Source organism: Engraulis encrasicolus, chromosome 21, assembly GCF_034702125.1.
Source record: "Engraulis encrasicolus isolate BLACKSEA-1 chromosome 21, IST_EnEncr_1.0, whole genome shotgun sequence".
Lineage (NCBI taxonomy): Eukaryota > Metazoa > Chordata > Actinopteri > Clupeiformes > Engraulidae > Engraulis > Engraulis encrasicolus.
The window spans coordinates 29,007,265-29,024,764 of record NC_085877.1 but is presented as its reverse complement, the minus strand read 5'-3'; the positions used below and the strand labels follow the sequence as shown (position 1 = coordinate 29,024,764).

The window sequence follows — 17,500 nt, the reverse complement described above, 5'->3', positions numbered from 1 at the left end:
TGGGAGAGAAAGGGATGGGGAAGGATCAGGAAACGACCTTGGGTCAGACTCGAACCCGGGCCTCACTGAGCCAAGACCATACCTGTCAACCATCCCTAATTTCCCGGGAAAATCCCTATTTTTGACTCATTTCCCGATTTCTTCCCGATTTGATTTTTTTCCCGGTAATATCCCGGATTTTTCACATTATCAAAAAACACCGTTGGTCCAGTAGGCTATTTATAGGCTACCCACGGCCCTGTCCGACGAGCCACACCCCCTCTTGAAGAGAGAGACAGAGGGTCTTGCTTATCAAGCTACCTGCCAGAAGACGGTATAGATACCAAGAATTGAAGTTCCTTGAAAATACGAGCTGTCAACTCCGCTATTCGTAGCGCTTGTGCGCCCACTCTTTTCCTCAGAAACCGTCGGTTCATGCAACGCATAACACAGCCTCGTAATAGCGAATCATGCGATTAACCTAATCACAACCTGTACCAGCACAAAGTTTTGCACGAACAGACAACTTGTGCGACAAAACAAGAAGAAACTCATTGCGCTCATTTCATTGTTTTGTTTTCATTGCATTGTTTCTCCATGCTGTAAAACGTGTGCTGAGGGATTTTAGACAGGATCTGTCTTTGCACGCGCGCTGTTGTGAAAAGCAGAGTAGAACGCACCGTCCAATCTGTCTCTGTCATCCCGTTGACTGTCAAAATTTGGCCTTTACAAATTTTCCCGGATTTTGGCTTAAAATATGGGAATTTTTCCTGGATTTTGGGAGCTCAAAGTTGACAGGTATGGCCAAGACACCAACAGAAGCCCCATCTTTTTTATTTATATATATATATATATATAGGTTTTTTTTAACCTTTATTACAGTAGGACAGTGTGAGAAGGACAGGAAGCGAGTGGGGAGAGAGACGGGGAAGGATCGGCAAAAGAGCCGGATCTGAGTCGAACCCGGGTCGCCGGCGTAGTAATCCTGTGCCCTACCGTTAGGCCATGGCAGGGCCAGAAGTGCAGTGTTTTTAAAGTGATAAAATATAACATTTAACACATTGAATATCAGGCACGTAGGAATTTGTTCCAATGCGTGGAGTGCCAACCCGTAATAATACATTTACATAATAATTACATTACATTACATTACAATTACGTTAATCATATTTTTTTCCCCTCTAAATCTCGAAACTAGACACCCTTATGCACCTTACGGTAAGTATGATTGTGGTAACTCTGTGATGAAACCGCCGGCGACCCCATCTGTAGTACTGTAAGAGGCTATGTTTCTGATCCCAAAGGCCATCTCCCAAAGCACTAGTCCACAACTGCCCCCAATTATCCCATCCAATTGTTCTGGATTAAGATATTACACACCTCTCTACATAAGGGGTGGCTGTTGAATAACTCATACACTAACAGATGTGTGCAAACAAGCACACACACACACCAAGACACCAACACGCACGCGCACACACACACACACACACACACACACACACACACACACACACACACACACACACACACACACACACACACACACACACACACACACGCGCGCACACACACACACACACACACACACAGCTGTTTCCAAATCAAAGCCCTGTTTTGGGCCTCACTGTTGTGCTCGGAGTGCTACTAAATGACTGCCTTGGCTACGTCTGGCCTTTCGTCATGCCAATAAGGCATTTCTGAATGATTAGACCTGAGTTGAACTGAGAATAAGAACTTGAAGAAAACAGAGAGCAGAGAAGGGGGAGAGAGAGAGAGAGAGAGAGAGAGAGAGAGAGAGAGAGAGAGAGAGAGAGAGAGAGAGAGAGAGAGAGTTGAAGTAGAGAGAGAGATAGCGAGAGAGAGCTAGAGAGGGAGCGATAGTGAGCGAGAGAGTGGGGGTTCGGATAGAGAGAGAGAAAAAGAGACAGAAAAAAGCAATATGAGGGAGACAGAGTGAAATAGAAATATAAAGAGACAGAACAAAAGAGGTAGAAGGATACAGCGCTCTCATTATGGTAGACAGGAAGTCTGGCCAACATGGCGGCGGCCTCGGCCCGTACTTCCACTCCACGATGACCACGCCATAAACACATTATCAACACTCCGTGCCAAACAAGCTCTTGAATGGAGAAGTCGAGGTGGGTAAAAAGGTCACTTTCTCAACTACAGCACATCTACTGCTTTTGTCTCAGTATTTATTAGATATATAAGTATATAAAAATAACTTGGACAGTTGGATGGTTGCATAGTAGTTTCCATGCCATAAACACATTATGAGCACACAGGACCACAGCAGCTTCTGAATGGAGAGAACTGGAGGGAGGTGAAGAATTTGTCTCTTTTCTTCTCCATCTTTATTCGAATATAAGGATATAAAAAGAAGTTGGATAGTAGTCTCCACGCCATAAACACATTACGAGCACACAGGGCCAAACAAGCTCCTGAATGGAGTAGGAAAGAGAGAACTTTGGTGGGTGAAGAGTTCACCTACTTTTCCACATGCATTTATGCCTCTATTTTGCCACCGTTCCTCTCCTTCATTTTTTTATATGAGAAAGTATAGAAAGAGCAGTTGGACGGCATTTTCCACACCATAAACACATTATGGTGTGGACCACAGGACCACAGCAGCTTCTGAATGAAGAGAACTGGAGGTACGGTAGGCAAGCATTCACCTTCTCGACAACAGTATACCTATGTCTTCACTTGACTATAGAAGTAGGGCTCTAAATTAACACCAGCCAACCGCCCGAATGCTGGTGAAATTTCTGTTTGGTTAGTAGAAAAAAACAACTTACTAGCCACTTTGACCCATTAGTCAGTGTGTGCGTGGCTAGTAAGCTTAACATCTATAAACCATTTTGGCTAGTGACAAAAAAGTTCATTTGGAGCCCTGAATATAAGTATATAAAGCAGTTGGATAGTTTCCATGCCATGAACACAATATCAACAACACACTGAGCTAAACAGCTTCTGAGTCCGGAATGGGCCAAAGAAGCCTCTGAGTTAGGAGGGGGTGAAGAGTTCACGGTCATCTACTACATTTCACCTGGCGTTGAGAGTTGCACAGGACATATGCTGGAGAGTGGTGGAGGAGAGATGGAGGGATGGAAAAGAGTGGAGGAGGGATGAAGGAGACTGAGATGAAGAAAGGACGGAGAATGGGGATGAGAGGGCATGGGGATGAATGGGGATGAATGGGGCAGCCGTGGCCTAGTGGTCAGAGAGTTGGTCTTTCAATCTAGGGGTTGCAGGTTCGAATCCCCCCTGACCTCTCCCTACATCTCCATTCATGGCTGAAGTGCCCTTGAGCAAGGTACCTAACCCCACATTGCTCCAGGGACTGTGACCAATACCCTGACAAATATATAACTGTAAGTCGCTTTGAATAGAATGAAAGCGTCAGCTAAGTGTAATGTAATGTAATGAGAGGATGGAGACAGGGTGAGTAATAGAGTATGTCTATGGCAGTACCTGGCGGTGAGGGTTGCCGAGGAGGCCACTTGGGAGAAGATACGGATCATGGCCATCTTACACAGGTCAGCTGCAGAGCCTACACACACACGCGCACACACACACACGCACACACGCACGCACATGCGCACACACGCCACTTAGGCAGGCATGCACATGCACACACACACACACGTACACATACAAACACGTGCAAAAGCACATGCCAAAACACACACACACACAAACAAATCAAACCAATGTATGCAATGTACAATGTTCAATGTACAAATGTATTCACACACACACTTCATCATCATGCACTCGCTCTGTTTCTCTCTTGTGCCCTCTCTCTCTCTCTCTCTCTCTCTCTCTCTCTCTCTCTCTCTCTCTCTCTCTCTCTCTCTCTGTCTCACACACACACACTTGCACGCACATGCTCACACAAACACGCTGATTAGCCAATAATTGCTGTCATGGGGGTTTGTTAGATTAATTTGCACAGACGGTCGATCACAGTCACACAAACACACTCTCTCTCTCTCTCTCACACACACACACACACACACACACACACACACACACACACACACACACACACACACACACACACACACACACACACACACACACACACACACACACAAACAGATGTGGAAGCACACACATATACATGCACGTACGCAAGCACTCGCGCAAACAGACATAGAGGGGCATGCAAGCACACACGTACACACACAAAACATATGGAGCTATTTTAAGGTCATAAATCTTACAGCTCCACAAAACGCATTTCAAATGTGTAAGCTGCACCTTGTACTTGCAGGGTTATTTTCACATCTGTACATTTGTTTTGTAACTGTGTGGGTTTTTTTTTTGCACATGTGTGTGGGGGAAAACGTATGTGTAAAATATTAAAATGTATGTGTAGAAATGTTTTGAAGTTGTGGCAAGAGAAGTGCGTACGGCTTGTGCCATGCTTTACCAACTTCTTCCTGTTCGGAGCTGCGAGCACACGGCTGTGAAACTTTTTTTTACAGATGTACGAATTTTGAGCCGGTTTTCACGTGGGGGTGGGGTCATATGGCGAGAGCCAATCAAAACATCGCTTACTGCCAACCAATCAGGCTTCGCCAGGAATGACTGAAAACACCGTGGATCTAACCACAGCTCAGGCAGGCAGCAGAAGGACGCAATCTCTCTTTCTTGTGAAGACCGATATGGAGGAGTCACACACAATCAGGTGCGAAGTTTGCCGAAAGGTTTGCCCCCTCTGTCCCTTTATGAAGTCCAGTATTGGCAACATAATTATCTGTGGCTTACTAGCTTCTTTGGCATCGTGTCTGTGTCTGTCGCACACATACCCAGCAACAGGGTCCTGACGCCTCCTGTGTGTGTGTCCAAGCACCTTTAAACTGTATGCTTGGAAAGTAGTTAGCCTATGTTGCATTAGGTAGTTTTCAAACAAGCTCCAATCTTTTGAAACCGGACTAGTCATAGAAGAGACCCCCAGACGTCATTGATACTGACATGGGGGGAGGCTACAATTGCTTCAGCTAGCACTTCCATAGATAATTGCATGTATTGCATTGCCGAGTTGGTCAAGCCATAGGCCCTACCAATGTCATGCAGCTTCTGGAAGGAACCACTGTTAAACAACAACAACAACAAAAAAAACCAATGTTCAGTACTCAGTAGCCTACTATGGCAATGGAATTCACGTCATGGCTTGTGGCAAATTGCACAGCCTAGTTTGCTGCTCCATGCTCAGCCAACATTTTAATTTCTAATTTTCAATAGCAAGCTTGTTCAATACATTCTGTAGCCTTCAGCAGGGGTGGGGAACCTGTGTCTGTTTTATCCAGCCACCGACATGAGTTTAATGTTATGCCGCTTCACATGAAATATAACACATTTTGTAAAGGACTCTTACCAATTATGTTTGCAATAGAGTTCAGTTATATATAAGGGGCGGGCTTAGAGAAGGTGGGGTCGGGGGAAATCCTGGTTCGTGTTCATAATGAGGCCCTTGGAGGACTTCAACGGCCCTTTGAATGAAAAAAAAAGTTCCCCGCCCCCTGCTATATAGTGACTGCAGTTCATCAAACAGTGCGCTCAGAGGTGAAATAGTGTCAATCCCCTAACTACAACACATTCCCCTCCCCCACGTATGTGTTTATAGAGGACCATGAAAACAATGGGGAAAAAATCAGAGCCAATTGATGAACCTCTGCTTTTTTCTTTAACACCATGAACTCTGTTTTTTGGACGACCCACCTTAGCTCCAGTCCTCGTTGTTCTTGGGTTGGGCGTATCAGTCAAAACTTACAGATAATGTTATCCTACTGCTACTATACAATGTATACCATTCAAAGAGGGGAAACCGTGAGACCTTTAACAAATGGCTCGTGCTGAGTTAAAACAAACCAAAACAAAAAATAAGGAGCAAACACTCAATGTTTAATTTCAGTTTTGTATGACATTCAAATAGGGAAAAGTCCTTTGCGTAAGAATGTTTAACAGAATTAATTGTTTTTAAAACAAAATGCAAGGAGTCACAACTCAAGCTATCATTCATTCATTCAATCATTTAAAAATAAAATGTATACATACTGTTGCATAAAATTGTGATTTGAAAAGTCATGTTATTAAAATAAATGCAAGGCAAGGCATCTTGAACATTTGCACATGTTGCATTATTAAGGCACACAATAACTTGATATTTTGTGTTGATTTAGAGGAGAGTAGCCAGCGCTAGTTCTGCTAGTAAGATTCGAATGCCACATGTGCATTTTGCAGAGCCAAGCAGCAACCACCACTTCCCTTTATAGTGACATGTCTAACTCTTGCTGTTGCAGGTTCAGGTGGTTAAAAATCTCCTCCTCCATCCCCACCACCACCAGGTTGGTCCAGTCTACCTGTCTGCGGGGTTAAAGGTCCGCTTCCTGCTGCACAGCTACATCAGGCTCTACTGGCGCAAGAAGACCCGGGCTGATGATTGGACCTACACCAAAGACTGTCTACCTTCTGTTAAATGCAATTAATTGTCAATTATCTTCTCATTAAATCGCATTTAACTAATTCCTCTCTCTCTGAGTCTTAAGGGCTGAAATATACTTACTTCCTATTTTATTCACCAAAGTCACCAATCCCTTGTGATACTATAGTAGGGTGTAAATGTGCTACTTATAATTTGAAAAATGAAAAAAGGTTGCACCATGCATAGGTTTCTTTATTACAATGAGGAAGGCAGAACGCCGAAACGCGTCTGTGTAATAAAGAAACCTATGCATGATGCAACCTTATTTCATTTTTCAGTTTTACAATATTTTAGTCAGCACCCTTAAAAGAAGAGAAAAATTGTTGGGTGAAGCCTGCTCTAACCTTTCTGAAATTTTCTTATAATTTGGCCTGCTCTGATATGTATTTTTTTCTTGTTACTCTGAAGTGTTAAGACACCTATTGATAGTACGTGGTCAGAAGTAGTAACTTAAACACACATACAAACCAGATACTTCAAAAACATTGAGACAACAATATGGGAAAGGATGTGGGGGATGCCATGTTGTCCCTTGTTATAAGTAGTTAAATCTTGCACTGTGGTCGGCCGGGAGTATACATGAGGCACAGCAGACTTGTAGTTTGTGCAGTTCCACCGATTCAGTGATGCAGCTGGAGAGCTGGTTGGTCCAAAACCTGGAGAACAGAATAAGATTTTAGTAAGTTATGTGTATCACAATAACTTCAATATTCCAGTAGATCAGTTGTTTCTGAAATACCGAAACCAAGACCCTCTGGCACCAACAGCCATGTCATGTTGGAAGTAATTTAAATAATTTTTCTTCCCCATTCTCATGCTCGGTTTGAACTCAGGTGATCTCAACTATGTGTACTTGCCTAAATTCACAGAGTTGCCACCATGTCATTGGCAGATCAGAAATTTCTGACAATGAACAGTTAGAAATATATAAAATATAAAAGTTTTAATATATAACTTAGTTTTATGTTGTCTGTTAAACAGATATTGCATTAAACATAGTCTGTGCATATTGTGGAGATATATTTTGTGTTTATTAAAGTATTTTTCAAAATGTTACTTTTCAAAAGGGCTTTGGCATTAACACGTCTCGATGAGTTATGAGGAATATACAATGCTCAGCAATAATGAGCAAACAGCTTGACAATTTCGATGGGTGAGGACAAAGACAATGAAGGTGTATGGAGAAGCTTACCACTGATGTGTTCACTGCCTTGCCATAGCTCAGCTTGGAGGTCAGCACGGTCATTCAACAGCAACTGAAAGTGGGGGAGAGATTACATTACATTACATTTAGCTGACGCTTTTAACCAAAGCAACTGACAGTTAAAGGTTAGGTTGAGAAATATAGTTTAGACAACTTCCACTGTGCTCCGTTAAGGTTAAGGTCAGGAGAGTTTATATCAGCTGTATTTAAAAACAGACGATCACTTCTGCCCGCTGTCTTTCCCAAGACGCTTTTGGCAATTACAGATAACTTGTGATTGGTTGTCTTGAGATTTGTTTGTGCACATGAGTCTGTGTACAGAAGTGTAGACCACGTACATCCTTTCGTTTTCACTTAAAAATCAAATGAAAGTGAATGGGCATAACATAACTGCAGGATAGCACAATATCTAGAATATGTATAGGTCACTGTCACACAGATGAAAGTGCTCTTATTGCCATATTCTTGGGCAAGTATGCTTAAAGGACCAGTTCAGTCAATTTCAATATGCTCACGCTACCCTTGACTTGTCAGTACTCGGTGATGCCACGAGATATGATTATTATCCGAGATGAGCTTTTCTAATGGGGGCAGCGTTTGTTTACATTTAAAAAAAATTTTTTTGCATAGGACTACTCCAAACATTTCCCCGAAAGGTACCGCTGTTTGCTAGTTGTCTGCTGATGTTGTATAACCTTTCGGATGTTTTTGGGTGTTGGGAATAAATAAAAAAAAAAAATTGACATGTAAACAAAGCACTGCCCCCATTACAATGACCAAGATTTCGGAAGAAGAAAAAAAACCCTCAGGTACTGACAAGTCCAAGGTAGTGTGAGCATTACAACTGCATGTTAAAAAAAATGACTGAACTGGTCCTTTATACGTGCTGTGCTATGTTAATGGCAATAATTAATTTTATTTTGCTGAGCATTTGGTTAATTTCAATAGAATACTTTGGCACCACTTCTGATAACAGCAGATTAGTCTATGGTTTCTATGTCAAATGTGTTCTTATTTGGAATGCATTGTGCACACTGCTTATAGCCGCCCGTAATGTGCTTCAACAGGGAAGGAAAGGCAACTTGCAGCCTGTTTAGAACATGTAGAGTAAGAATAATAGTGATGATCAGGACAAGATACAGCGGATTGAATTGCTTTACTTTATCTGACTCCCTTTACACGAATGGGATGGCTAAATAGGCTATACATTTACTGAGGTCCCTACAAATGCTATAGAACTAGAATTAGAGGTGGCTGCATTCACACACGATTGTGAAAAATATGTTTCTAAATGTTATTCGGAACCCATAACTAAACACAAACACATAGTTGTGAAGTTAATGAACGTATATTGCCATCACGTGTATTACTTACCTGCTGCCTATGTTACGGATTCGTCTTCTGGCTCTGTGTTGTGTTGTTGTAACAGAGCATGTCCACACAGGAGCTGCACCATCATCAACATTTACTGAGTACACAGAAAACATACAGCAGTCATTTTCTGGGGATGAATGTTTCTGTTGTCAGGGAGTTTACAAATACATATAACTTGATATGATGAATAAGTTATTTGCGGAAAGTTGTGGCCACTGAGGGGTAACGGTAAGAATGCACACTTGAAGATGTTCAAGTGGTTCTTGGGGATTTATTATAATAAAAAATCAGTAATTACATGTAATCTATATGCACGTGTGTGGTTTCATGAAAGTGAAACAGAAATGCCATAAAGGAAGAATGACTCCTAAATACTGAATGTGAAATTAGCATGGATCCAAGTATGGTGTACGGGCTACGGTATATTGGTTATCGTGACACCCCTACATACCTGTAGTCGCTCGGGGTTGTCGGGCAGCTGCTGCTCCTGGTAGTCCTCTGTGTAGTGCGCGGTCAGAAGGTCGTCCGACACCGCCATGCAGCCACCTGCCGTGTTGCGGCCAAAGGTCATCAGGGCCTGTCGTCAAGGGAAACGATTGGCGGGGGATGAGCATGATAGGGCAATGCTATATTCAGTCAAACATAACTACATGCATGATAGGACCCTCCGTACTCGGCAAGGGGTGGGTGATTAACATGAGCTGAAACTTTAAAGAGGTAATTTTTCCAGAACATCTTACAGGAGGTAAAACTCGCGGTGAAGTTTACCCGACATACTCAGCTATCTTTACCGGACTGGCAATAATATTCCTACAAACTGTCGCTCTCGTCACGCTAATTGCCTCTAGCCTCGCTTTTGTCTCAATACAACTTCGACTCAATACAAAGCCAATTACTTCCATTGCTCGCCTTGCTTATGTTGCAATTTTGAAAAATTTAGTTGAACAAAAAGCATTGATAGTCCTACACAAGCTGAAAACCCCCATGTTTTAAGGCACAATACATGAATTGCTTGTCATTCTGAAGTTATGAGGAGGAAATGATCACAGTATGTAATTACATGTTATTGGTTCAGCAATTCACTTTGACTACAGCTTTGAAATTAGGTGTTAGGCAACAAAGTGTGCCTCTGTGGCAACATCAGCAGACTTGGAGAGGTCAAAAAAGCTCACAGTGTCATGGTGTACAGTATGGTTATCTGGTACGGTACAGTGTTTTTTTTTTCAAGCTGTAATGATTATTGTCAGCACTTTTTAACGTGGCTGATTACCGGTTATCGTGACACCCCTTGTAGAATCAGATTGTCGTAGGCAGGGTTCACGTTAGCCGGCTGTGACCGGACATTGGCCGTTTTGCATCATGAATGACCAGCAAAATAAAATGTGACCGGCCAAAATGTCAGACAAAAAAAGGACTAAAATTAATCAGTAAATAATATTAGCTCATTTTAAACAATGAATGTTACACAAAACAACAGTGATATGAAACTGAACAAAGACGAAAATAGTTATGAATAGCCTATGTAAATGAACGTGTAATAGTCTAAACAGCACGCAATAGTGTTGCTTGCGCTCTCGTCCCCCACGGCGTTCTCCCCAATCAAGTTGCTTCCCTTTCACTTGACTCACACAGATGGCTGATGTCAAGGAACAATTCAGGGTTTTTTTTGTATTTTAACAGTAAACACAAAGGGCATTGCGCTTGCAAAACCGTTTCATGAAAGAGAGCGCGCTTTTGCTCCCCATGCATACAAGCAGCTGGCTCTTTAACACCAGCCAACTGGCCCAAAGCTAATGAATTTTAAGTTTTGCTGGCAGAAAAGACCAATTTACTAGCCACTTTGACCCATTAGGGAGTGTGTGTTTGGCTATATGATGGAAGGTCCGTTAGATATTCTAAATGTCCGGTATTCTGCAATGCAGCCAGCCACTTGTCCGGCCAGTAAGAATTCTAGCGTGATCTAGCGTCAATCACATCTCACCATGGCTGAAGTGCCCTTGAGCAAGGCACCTAACTTCACATTGCTCCAGGGCTTGTAACATTTTCCTGGACAAAAATGTCTGCCAATAGTGATACAGTATAATGGAATGCAATAATACACACTGTCCCTACCTTCAGAAACAGCGTGTCATCCGCATCCATGGCCTCCTCTATGGTGCTGATGGCGTTCATTAGGGAGGCCATGTCACCAGACAGTTTGTCCACGGTGTCCTTCATCTTGCGGCTTTTCTGGTCCTCCTACTCCTTCAGGACGATCACATAGGAACTGGTGGATCTTCTCAAACTCCGCTTTCACCAGACGCTCCGCGTGCTAGGACTGCTTCTGCTCACACAAGACACATGATTTTACACAATCATCTTAGTAGTTGACATTCATATACTTGTGACTTCACAAATACTGGGAATACTTGTGCATGTAGTGTACAATGGCAATGTAACAAAGCCTTTAAAAAATACCTTACTAGAAAGTTTCTCATGCACACCAGAAACGTCGTGCCTACCAGAAACTACAATCTCAGGTGCGCAGGGGAAAGTGACGCGCACGTGTGAACCAGAAAATTTTCAGGCGGGCATAAGAACATTTCTGGTGTGCACGAGAAACCCTATGTTTATTTGTTTTAACTCATTCATGTCAGTAGAATGTATAACTTAATGCATGATTTGACGCTGTGTCTTTCCATTACAAAGAACCTAACTCTCTCATCATTTAAACCCCTCAGCTTATCCTTGAAGGACCTCAGTAAAAAAAAAACCACGCATCATCATCATGAGAAAACATACAGTGATACAGTGTAGACTCAAAACTGAAGCGCTGTCTTGGAAATGGTCAACATTGAGAAGACGACAGCCGTACACTTTGATGTCTTCCTGATATTTCATTAAAACCAACCAGCTTTAACGTGAAGGCAGATGGTTCAAAATTATAATGTTCATAAGTATATAAAAAAACATTCTCTCTCTCTCTCTCTCTCTCTCATTACGGTCCTCCGCGGCCTCCTTAGTGGAGCAGGTGACATGATCTTCGTGCTCCTCTCTCACACACTGCTCACACACCAGTTCCTGGTCCTGGTGCAGAACAGCAGTATCCTCTCACTGTTCACATCGCGCCCAAGCGCAGGGGTTGAGAGCTGCGGACACTCACATCACAGATGCCTTGTGTCTTTTGTGTGTGTTAACAAAGTGCAAAAAAGGAGTGATGACATGGAGGTCCACTATAGTATATATTTTTGGTACTGCTGGTGCACCATGCGCAAACACAAAAAAGTAAATTCGAGTCATTCAGTTCGAGAGCAACACATCAAAATACTAGAAGTAGGCCTACTAGCATCTACTCCGCCTCGGCCAGGTTTCAGCAGCGAATGGGGCAATCTTGTATTCAGAGCTGCCCCCTCAAATGAGTGTGTTGACCACCATAGAACACTTTCTCGGCCTACAAATTCGAATGGACACGCTATAAAATGTGTATATGTCATCCAACTTAATCAGTTATGCACCTGGCAAGTTGACAAGTCCTGACAACATATTCTTGAAATGTGTTGGTCTGCATGTGACACCACCGCAGTAGGCATAATGCCTGATTTGCTAACCCATAAGCAAATCAGGAGAAAAGCAAGAACTAATATAGACAACTATGCTGCCCTCGGTCTGCGTTACTGGTGCAGAACTAGACAGCTAGAGAAGGCAAGCTGAAGTGTAACTCTGTCCTTTTATTTTCTTTCTTTCATTTCCTTACTGACTTTTCTCTTGCACTTTCACTTTGTACACTTGCACTTCCAATCTCAATACATCTCTTAACACTTCTCTTTACTGTAAAACTGTTAACAGAAAACGAAATAAACATACAACAGTTTCACTTACTTCAACATTTGCACGACACACAAATCTACAAGCAACCCAGCGATCTATTTTCAGTCAACACAACGTGGCCTAGCTTAGCTAAGTAGAATCTGACTAGCCAAACTTTACAGGAAAGTGAACATCACTTCTTGAGGCAAATATATAGAAATATACATCAAAATATCTATGCAATTTCGTTACAAACATCACAAAATGATTACTTACAGACTAATATTGTCCAAGGCTCAAGTGTGAAAATATATAAATTGCGGGAGAGATGAAGTCTGTGTCTTAACGACAGAAAACACTTGAAAACACTGGAAACTAACCAGGAAGTAGATTTGCGCTGAAGGCGCAGTACCGCGAGAAAGTCCACTAGGTGGCGGTATTCACCATAAGATTTATGTGGGAGAAACTAAACTCGGGCATGGAATTAAATGGAAGGCAGAACAACAATTTTGGAACAAGAACATTGGAAACACGGTCTTTTCCGGACATCAGCTACTCTTAAATTTTCTGAAGGGACAGGTTGATGTAGCAATGGTGCGTGCCCACAGACGTGCACTAGCACTACAACATTATCAAACCCATGTGTTTGATGATCACATATCGTCATGACTCACCTACATTAATGGAGGTTGCAAAGATGACAAATAACTTTCCTCCTGGCAAACTAACCACGTCATTTAATCCTTTCGATTGATAATGGTTGGCATTGTTGTATGGTCTTTCGCGCTAATGTTTGAACTCCCTCAGGTCAATCAAAATAATCAAACAGCTTTTGTGAATGGTTTGGAGACCAATTGACTTACACAACGGGAGACAATGTGAGGAAGTAGGCTACAAAACCTCACGGGTAGGTTATTCCATTTTCCCGAACAGACCACAAAAAAAAAAACAGAGACAAAAAACTCCGGGAAAATTTGGACGTGCGGCAACACCGCTCAGAGAAATATGCATTTAGCCTGACTTAATAGCTAGATACCAAATGCCCCATTACAAGTTCAGAATAGCCAACCAAAACGGCAAGGTTTCCCCTCATAATCGACTAAATAATTATAAGAAAACATCCATTATACACATATATTAACGCATTATGAATACAAGTAGGCTGATACAATAATAACCATCCAGATAAAACAGCTGCAGATAAAACAGCTGCAGATAAAACAGTAACACACTTTGGGGTAAACAAAATAGGCCTGCCTACCTACCTCTGCGATTGAAATTACACAACGTTTAAACAACTCCTGCCAAATAATACACCGTAGCCTAACACATGCAGACATCAAATAATTAAGTTTACTCACGTTTCTTCGCACACAAGACACAAAATTAGAGATAAGAATACCCATCTGTCTGGTTCTAACACTAGCTAACATTAAATGGCTACCTAGCTAACAAATAAGGTATCCGTCATCGAAGCTAGCTAACACACAGAGAACATGTCATATTGAATGACAGCGATCATACCACAGACCTGTATTAACCTAGACTGGCAATGCCCCTCGAAATTTTCGGATTTCTCAGAGCCTCAGAATCGTAGTCCGCCATCTTAGTGGAGACTCCCGTAATTACGTAATGACGTCATGCACCGATGGGTTTTTTAAAAAATATTTTTTTTGCAACACTGGTTCACTGACCAGGCCATGTGTAACGTCTTTAGAACAATAGCTCTAGTATAAATTAATGTTCTAGAAAAGTCTCGCTCTCAAGTGGCTCGTTATTTTCACAGCTGCAATGTGCTGTGCCGTGTTGTTGCTAGGTTACCTTCAGCGTCCTTGGTGGGAGGGCGGGGGGGGGGGGGGGGGGGGGGGGGTATTAATAATAGCACAGTTACCGGTAGCTTCACTGAAAACGTACGGCTTATTTAAGAAATATACATACCAATATACACCGTTGTCATTACATCTGAGTTAAGTACATAAAATAAGCTTTACACACGTAAGCATGGCCGATTCAGTGTCACAAATATCCACAAACCTGCATAAGCGGCAACGAAAACAGTCGGCTTCGGGGTTGCCAGATAACACTGATTATTTCCGTCCATTTTTACCCACAGACCGCCTTCCTCAACGGCCCCGATTGGGCGGGAAACCGCCCTATCTGGCAAGACCGCTCAGCTTCAGGCTCTCTAATAAAACGTTTGGAGGTAGTGAGGGTTATTTCATTATTGGAGTGAGAATTTAGACGTTACGACTTGTCAAAATCTTACAAAAAATGATTGAAACCCACTTTGATAACGTTGTAATCACAGTTTGAAATCGTATGCATTCCTATGGCACACAGCTGCGATAGTCTCCACTAGGCGGGGCTACGTCTGTGGGAGGAGCCCACAGGGCGCGAAAAAGGCAAAGATGGCTGCGCCCAGTCAATCCGAAAAGCTGCCACTGGCTAGAACCGCCCATTGCCAGTCTAGGTTAATACAGGTCTGTGGTTCATACAACCCAAGTTAAGAAGAACTCGTGGATACTTAGTTATTAGTCTAGTTCTACTAAAATGTCAACCTGGCACCTTAGTCAGACCATTGAGAGTGCGAATCAGACCCTGTCTGAGAGTGAAGAATCTTTCTTCTCTGGCTCAACAGCCACGCTAGCAGAGATTCTAGGAATAGTTAGGACTACGTTGTGTTATCTCTCTGGCGCTAGCATTTCAAGCTAGGCGGATCCGATCGATTAGCTATCTCGTTCTATGCTAGCGGGCTGACAAGCATCGTACTCTCATACAATGATATTGATACATGAACGATCCAAATACAAATTAGTACACACCGGGGTACACAGAAAACATACAGCCGTCATTTGCTGGGGGGGATTGCCTCTGTCTGGCTATATCGAAAAGGCTTCATGCTAATGTGTACAACAACAGTATACAACCCATCAAGTAGACCTAGTCACCTGCATCATGAATAGCGGCCTACTAGCTCTACCTCTCTGCTACTACCGGTACTAGAGCTACAGAAATTGGAGACACAATCTGAGCACAAACAACGTACAGGTACAAACAAAGTGCAGTTCGGTCTCACTAATAAAAAAAAAAAACAATAAACCACTCACCTTTGTCTGCGTCATCCACAACCTGTTGGTGCTCCGTCGGAATCGTCAGCCTGCAGAAACCTAATAACTAGCACTCCAAGTTATATTTATGTATCGGTAGTTATTATAGCTCCGTCGTTAGAGTTGCATTATTACTGGACTGTGTCGTGTAAACGCACGAGTGAGTGGGCCTGTTCTCGCTGCACACACAGAGGCCTTGATCCCGCTGTCAAGCCATGCCTCTGATTGGTCCCATGGAACGCGATAACTTGCCAATAAGCGGTGATTTGATTGGCTTCCACCCTCTGACCCCACCCCCCATCAAAAGAGGGCCAAAATTCGTAGACTTGTAAAAGCGATCCACACTTGTGTGCTTGCTGCTCCGAGCAGGAAGAGGTTCGCACAGCATAGCAAAACAGATTCACATTTGTACACACTCCTACTGCCACACAACTACAAAACATTTATACAGGTACGTTTTATATTTTAGGAGATGCAAAATATGTGTGCAGATCTACAAAATTAACCTGCAGATGCAAGATGTTTTTCCACAAATACATTGTATCTGGCACGTATGTGAAATTATTCTGCACATCTGGATTGTATTTCTGCAGATACAATCTTTTAGGCCTTGTTCTAGTTCCATAACACACAGACACACACAGAAGCAATCACATAAACACGTATACACATTTGCTTGTGCGCACACACATGCACTAGAAAACACACACACACACACGCACACGAACACATGCTTGTACATACACACGCATTCAGAAACACAAAAAAACAAGAACGCACATGTTCACTTGTGAACGCACACACACAGGTATGCACGCACAGACGCACACAGACACACACGCACCTTGCACTACAAAGTTGACGGCTTGTCTCTCTGCCTGCATGCGTACGCCCCAGTCGGCCGAGTTGACATGCGGGAGTGAACGTCTCCGGCCCATAATGGACACCACGTAACCTAGGAATCCACACACACACACACACACACACACACACACACACACACACACACACACACACACACACACACACACACACACACACACACACACACACACACACACACACACAAGCACGCACGCACACACACACACACACACACACACACACACACACACACACACACACACACACACACACACAAGCGCACACACAAGCGCACACACAAGCGCACACACAAGCGCACACACACACACACACACACACACACACACACACACACACACACACACACACACACACACACACACACACACACACACACACACACACACACACACACACACACACGGGGAAGGGGAAGATAAATCACAATAACAGCAAATGGACAGCAATCAGTGAAGCACCACATTGTAAAAAAGAGAACAGGAACAAACTAAGACTTATAAACTGCCAACCAACAATCAACTGAACGGAGTTAAACAAAAATAAAATAAATGTCAATTCTTTCTAGCTCTCGCTCCCCTTTCCCCTCACACACACGTACACACACACACCTCTCTTGATCTCGCCCTCCCTGACACATGCACACAAACACATAAACACACACACACACAC

At 42.9% G+C, this 17,500-nt stretch overlaps 1 protein-coding gene across 1 annotated transcript in view; it reads right to left on the bottom strand.

Annotated features, from left to right (window-relative positions):
* Positions 1 to 16,915, bottom strand: part of LOC134437087 (DNA polymerase nu-like) — a 23,646-nt gene extending 6,731 nt beyond the window's left edge. The window contains exons 1-2 of the mRNA XM_063186535.1: positions 16,791 to 16,915; positions 3,457 to 3,535 (exon numbers count right to left, since the gene is read on the bottom strand). Of these exons, the coding sequence (XP_063042605.1) occupies positions 3,457 to 3,535; positions 16,791 to 16,884 (173 nt within the window). The 5' untranslated portion in view covers positions 16,885 to 16,915. The remainder of the gene's footprint in view (positions 1 to 3,456; positions 3,536 to 16,790) is intronic.
* Between the last annotated feature and the right edge of the window lie 585 nt (positions 16,916 to 17,500).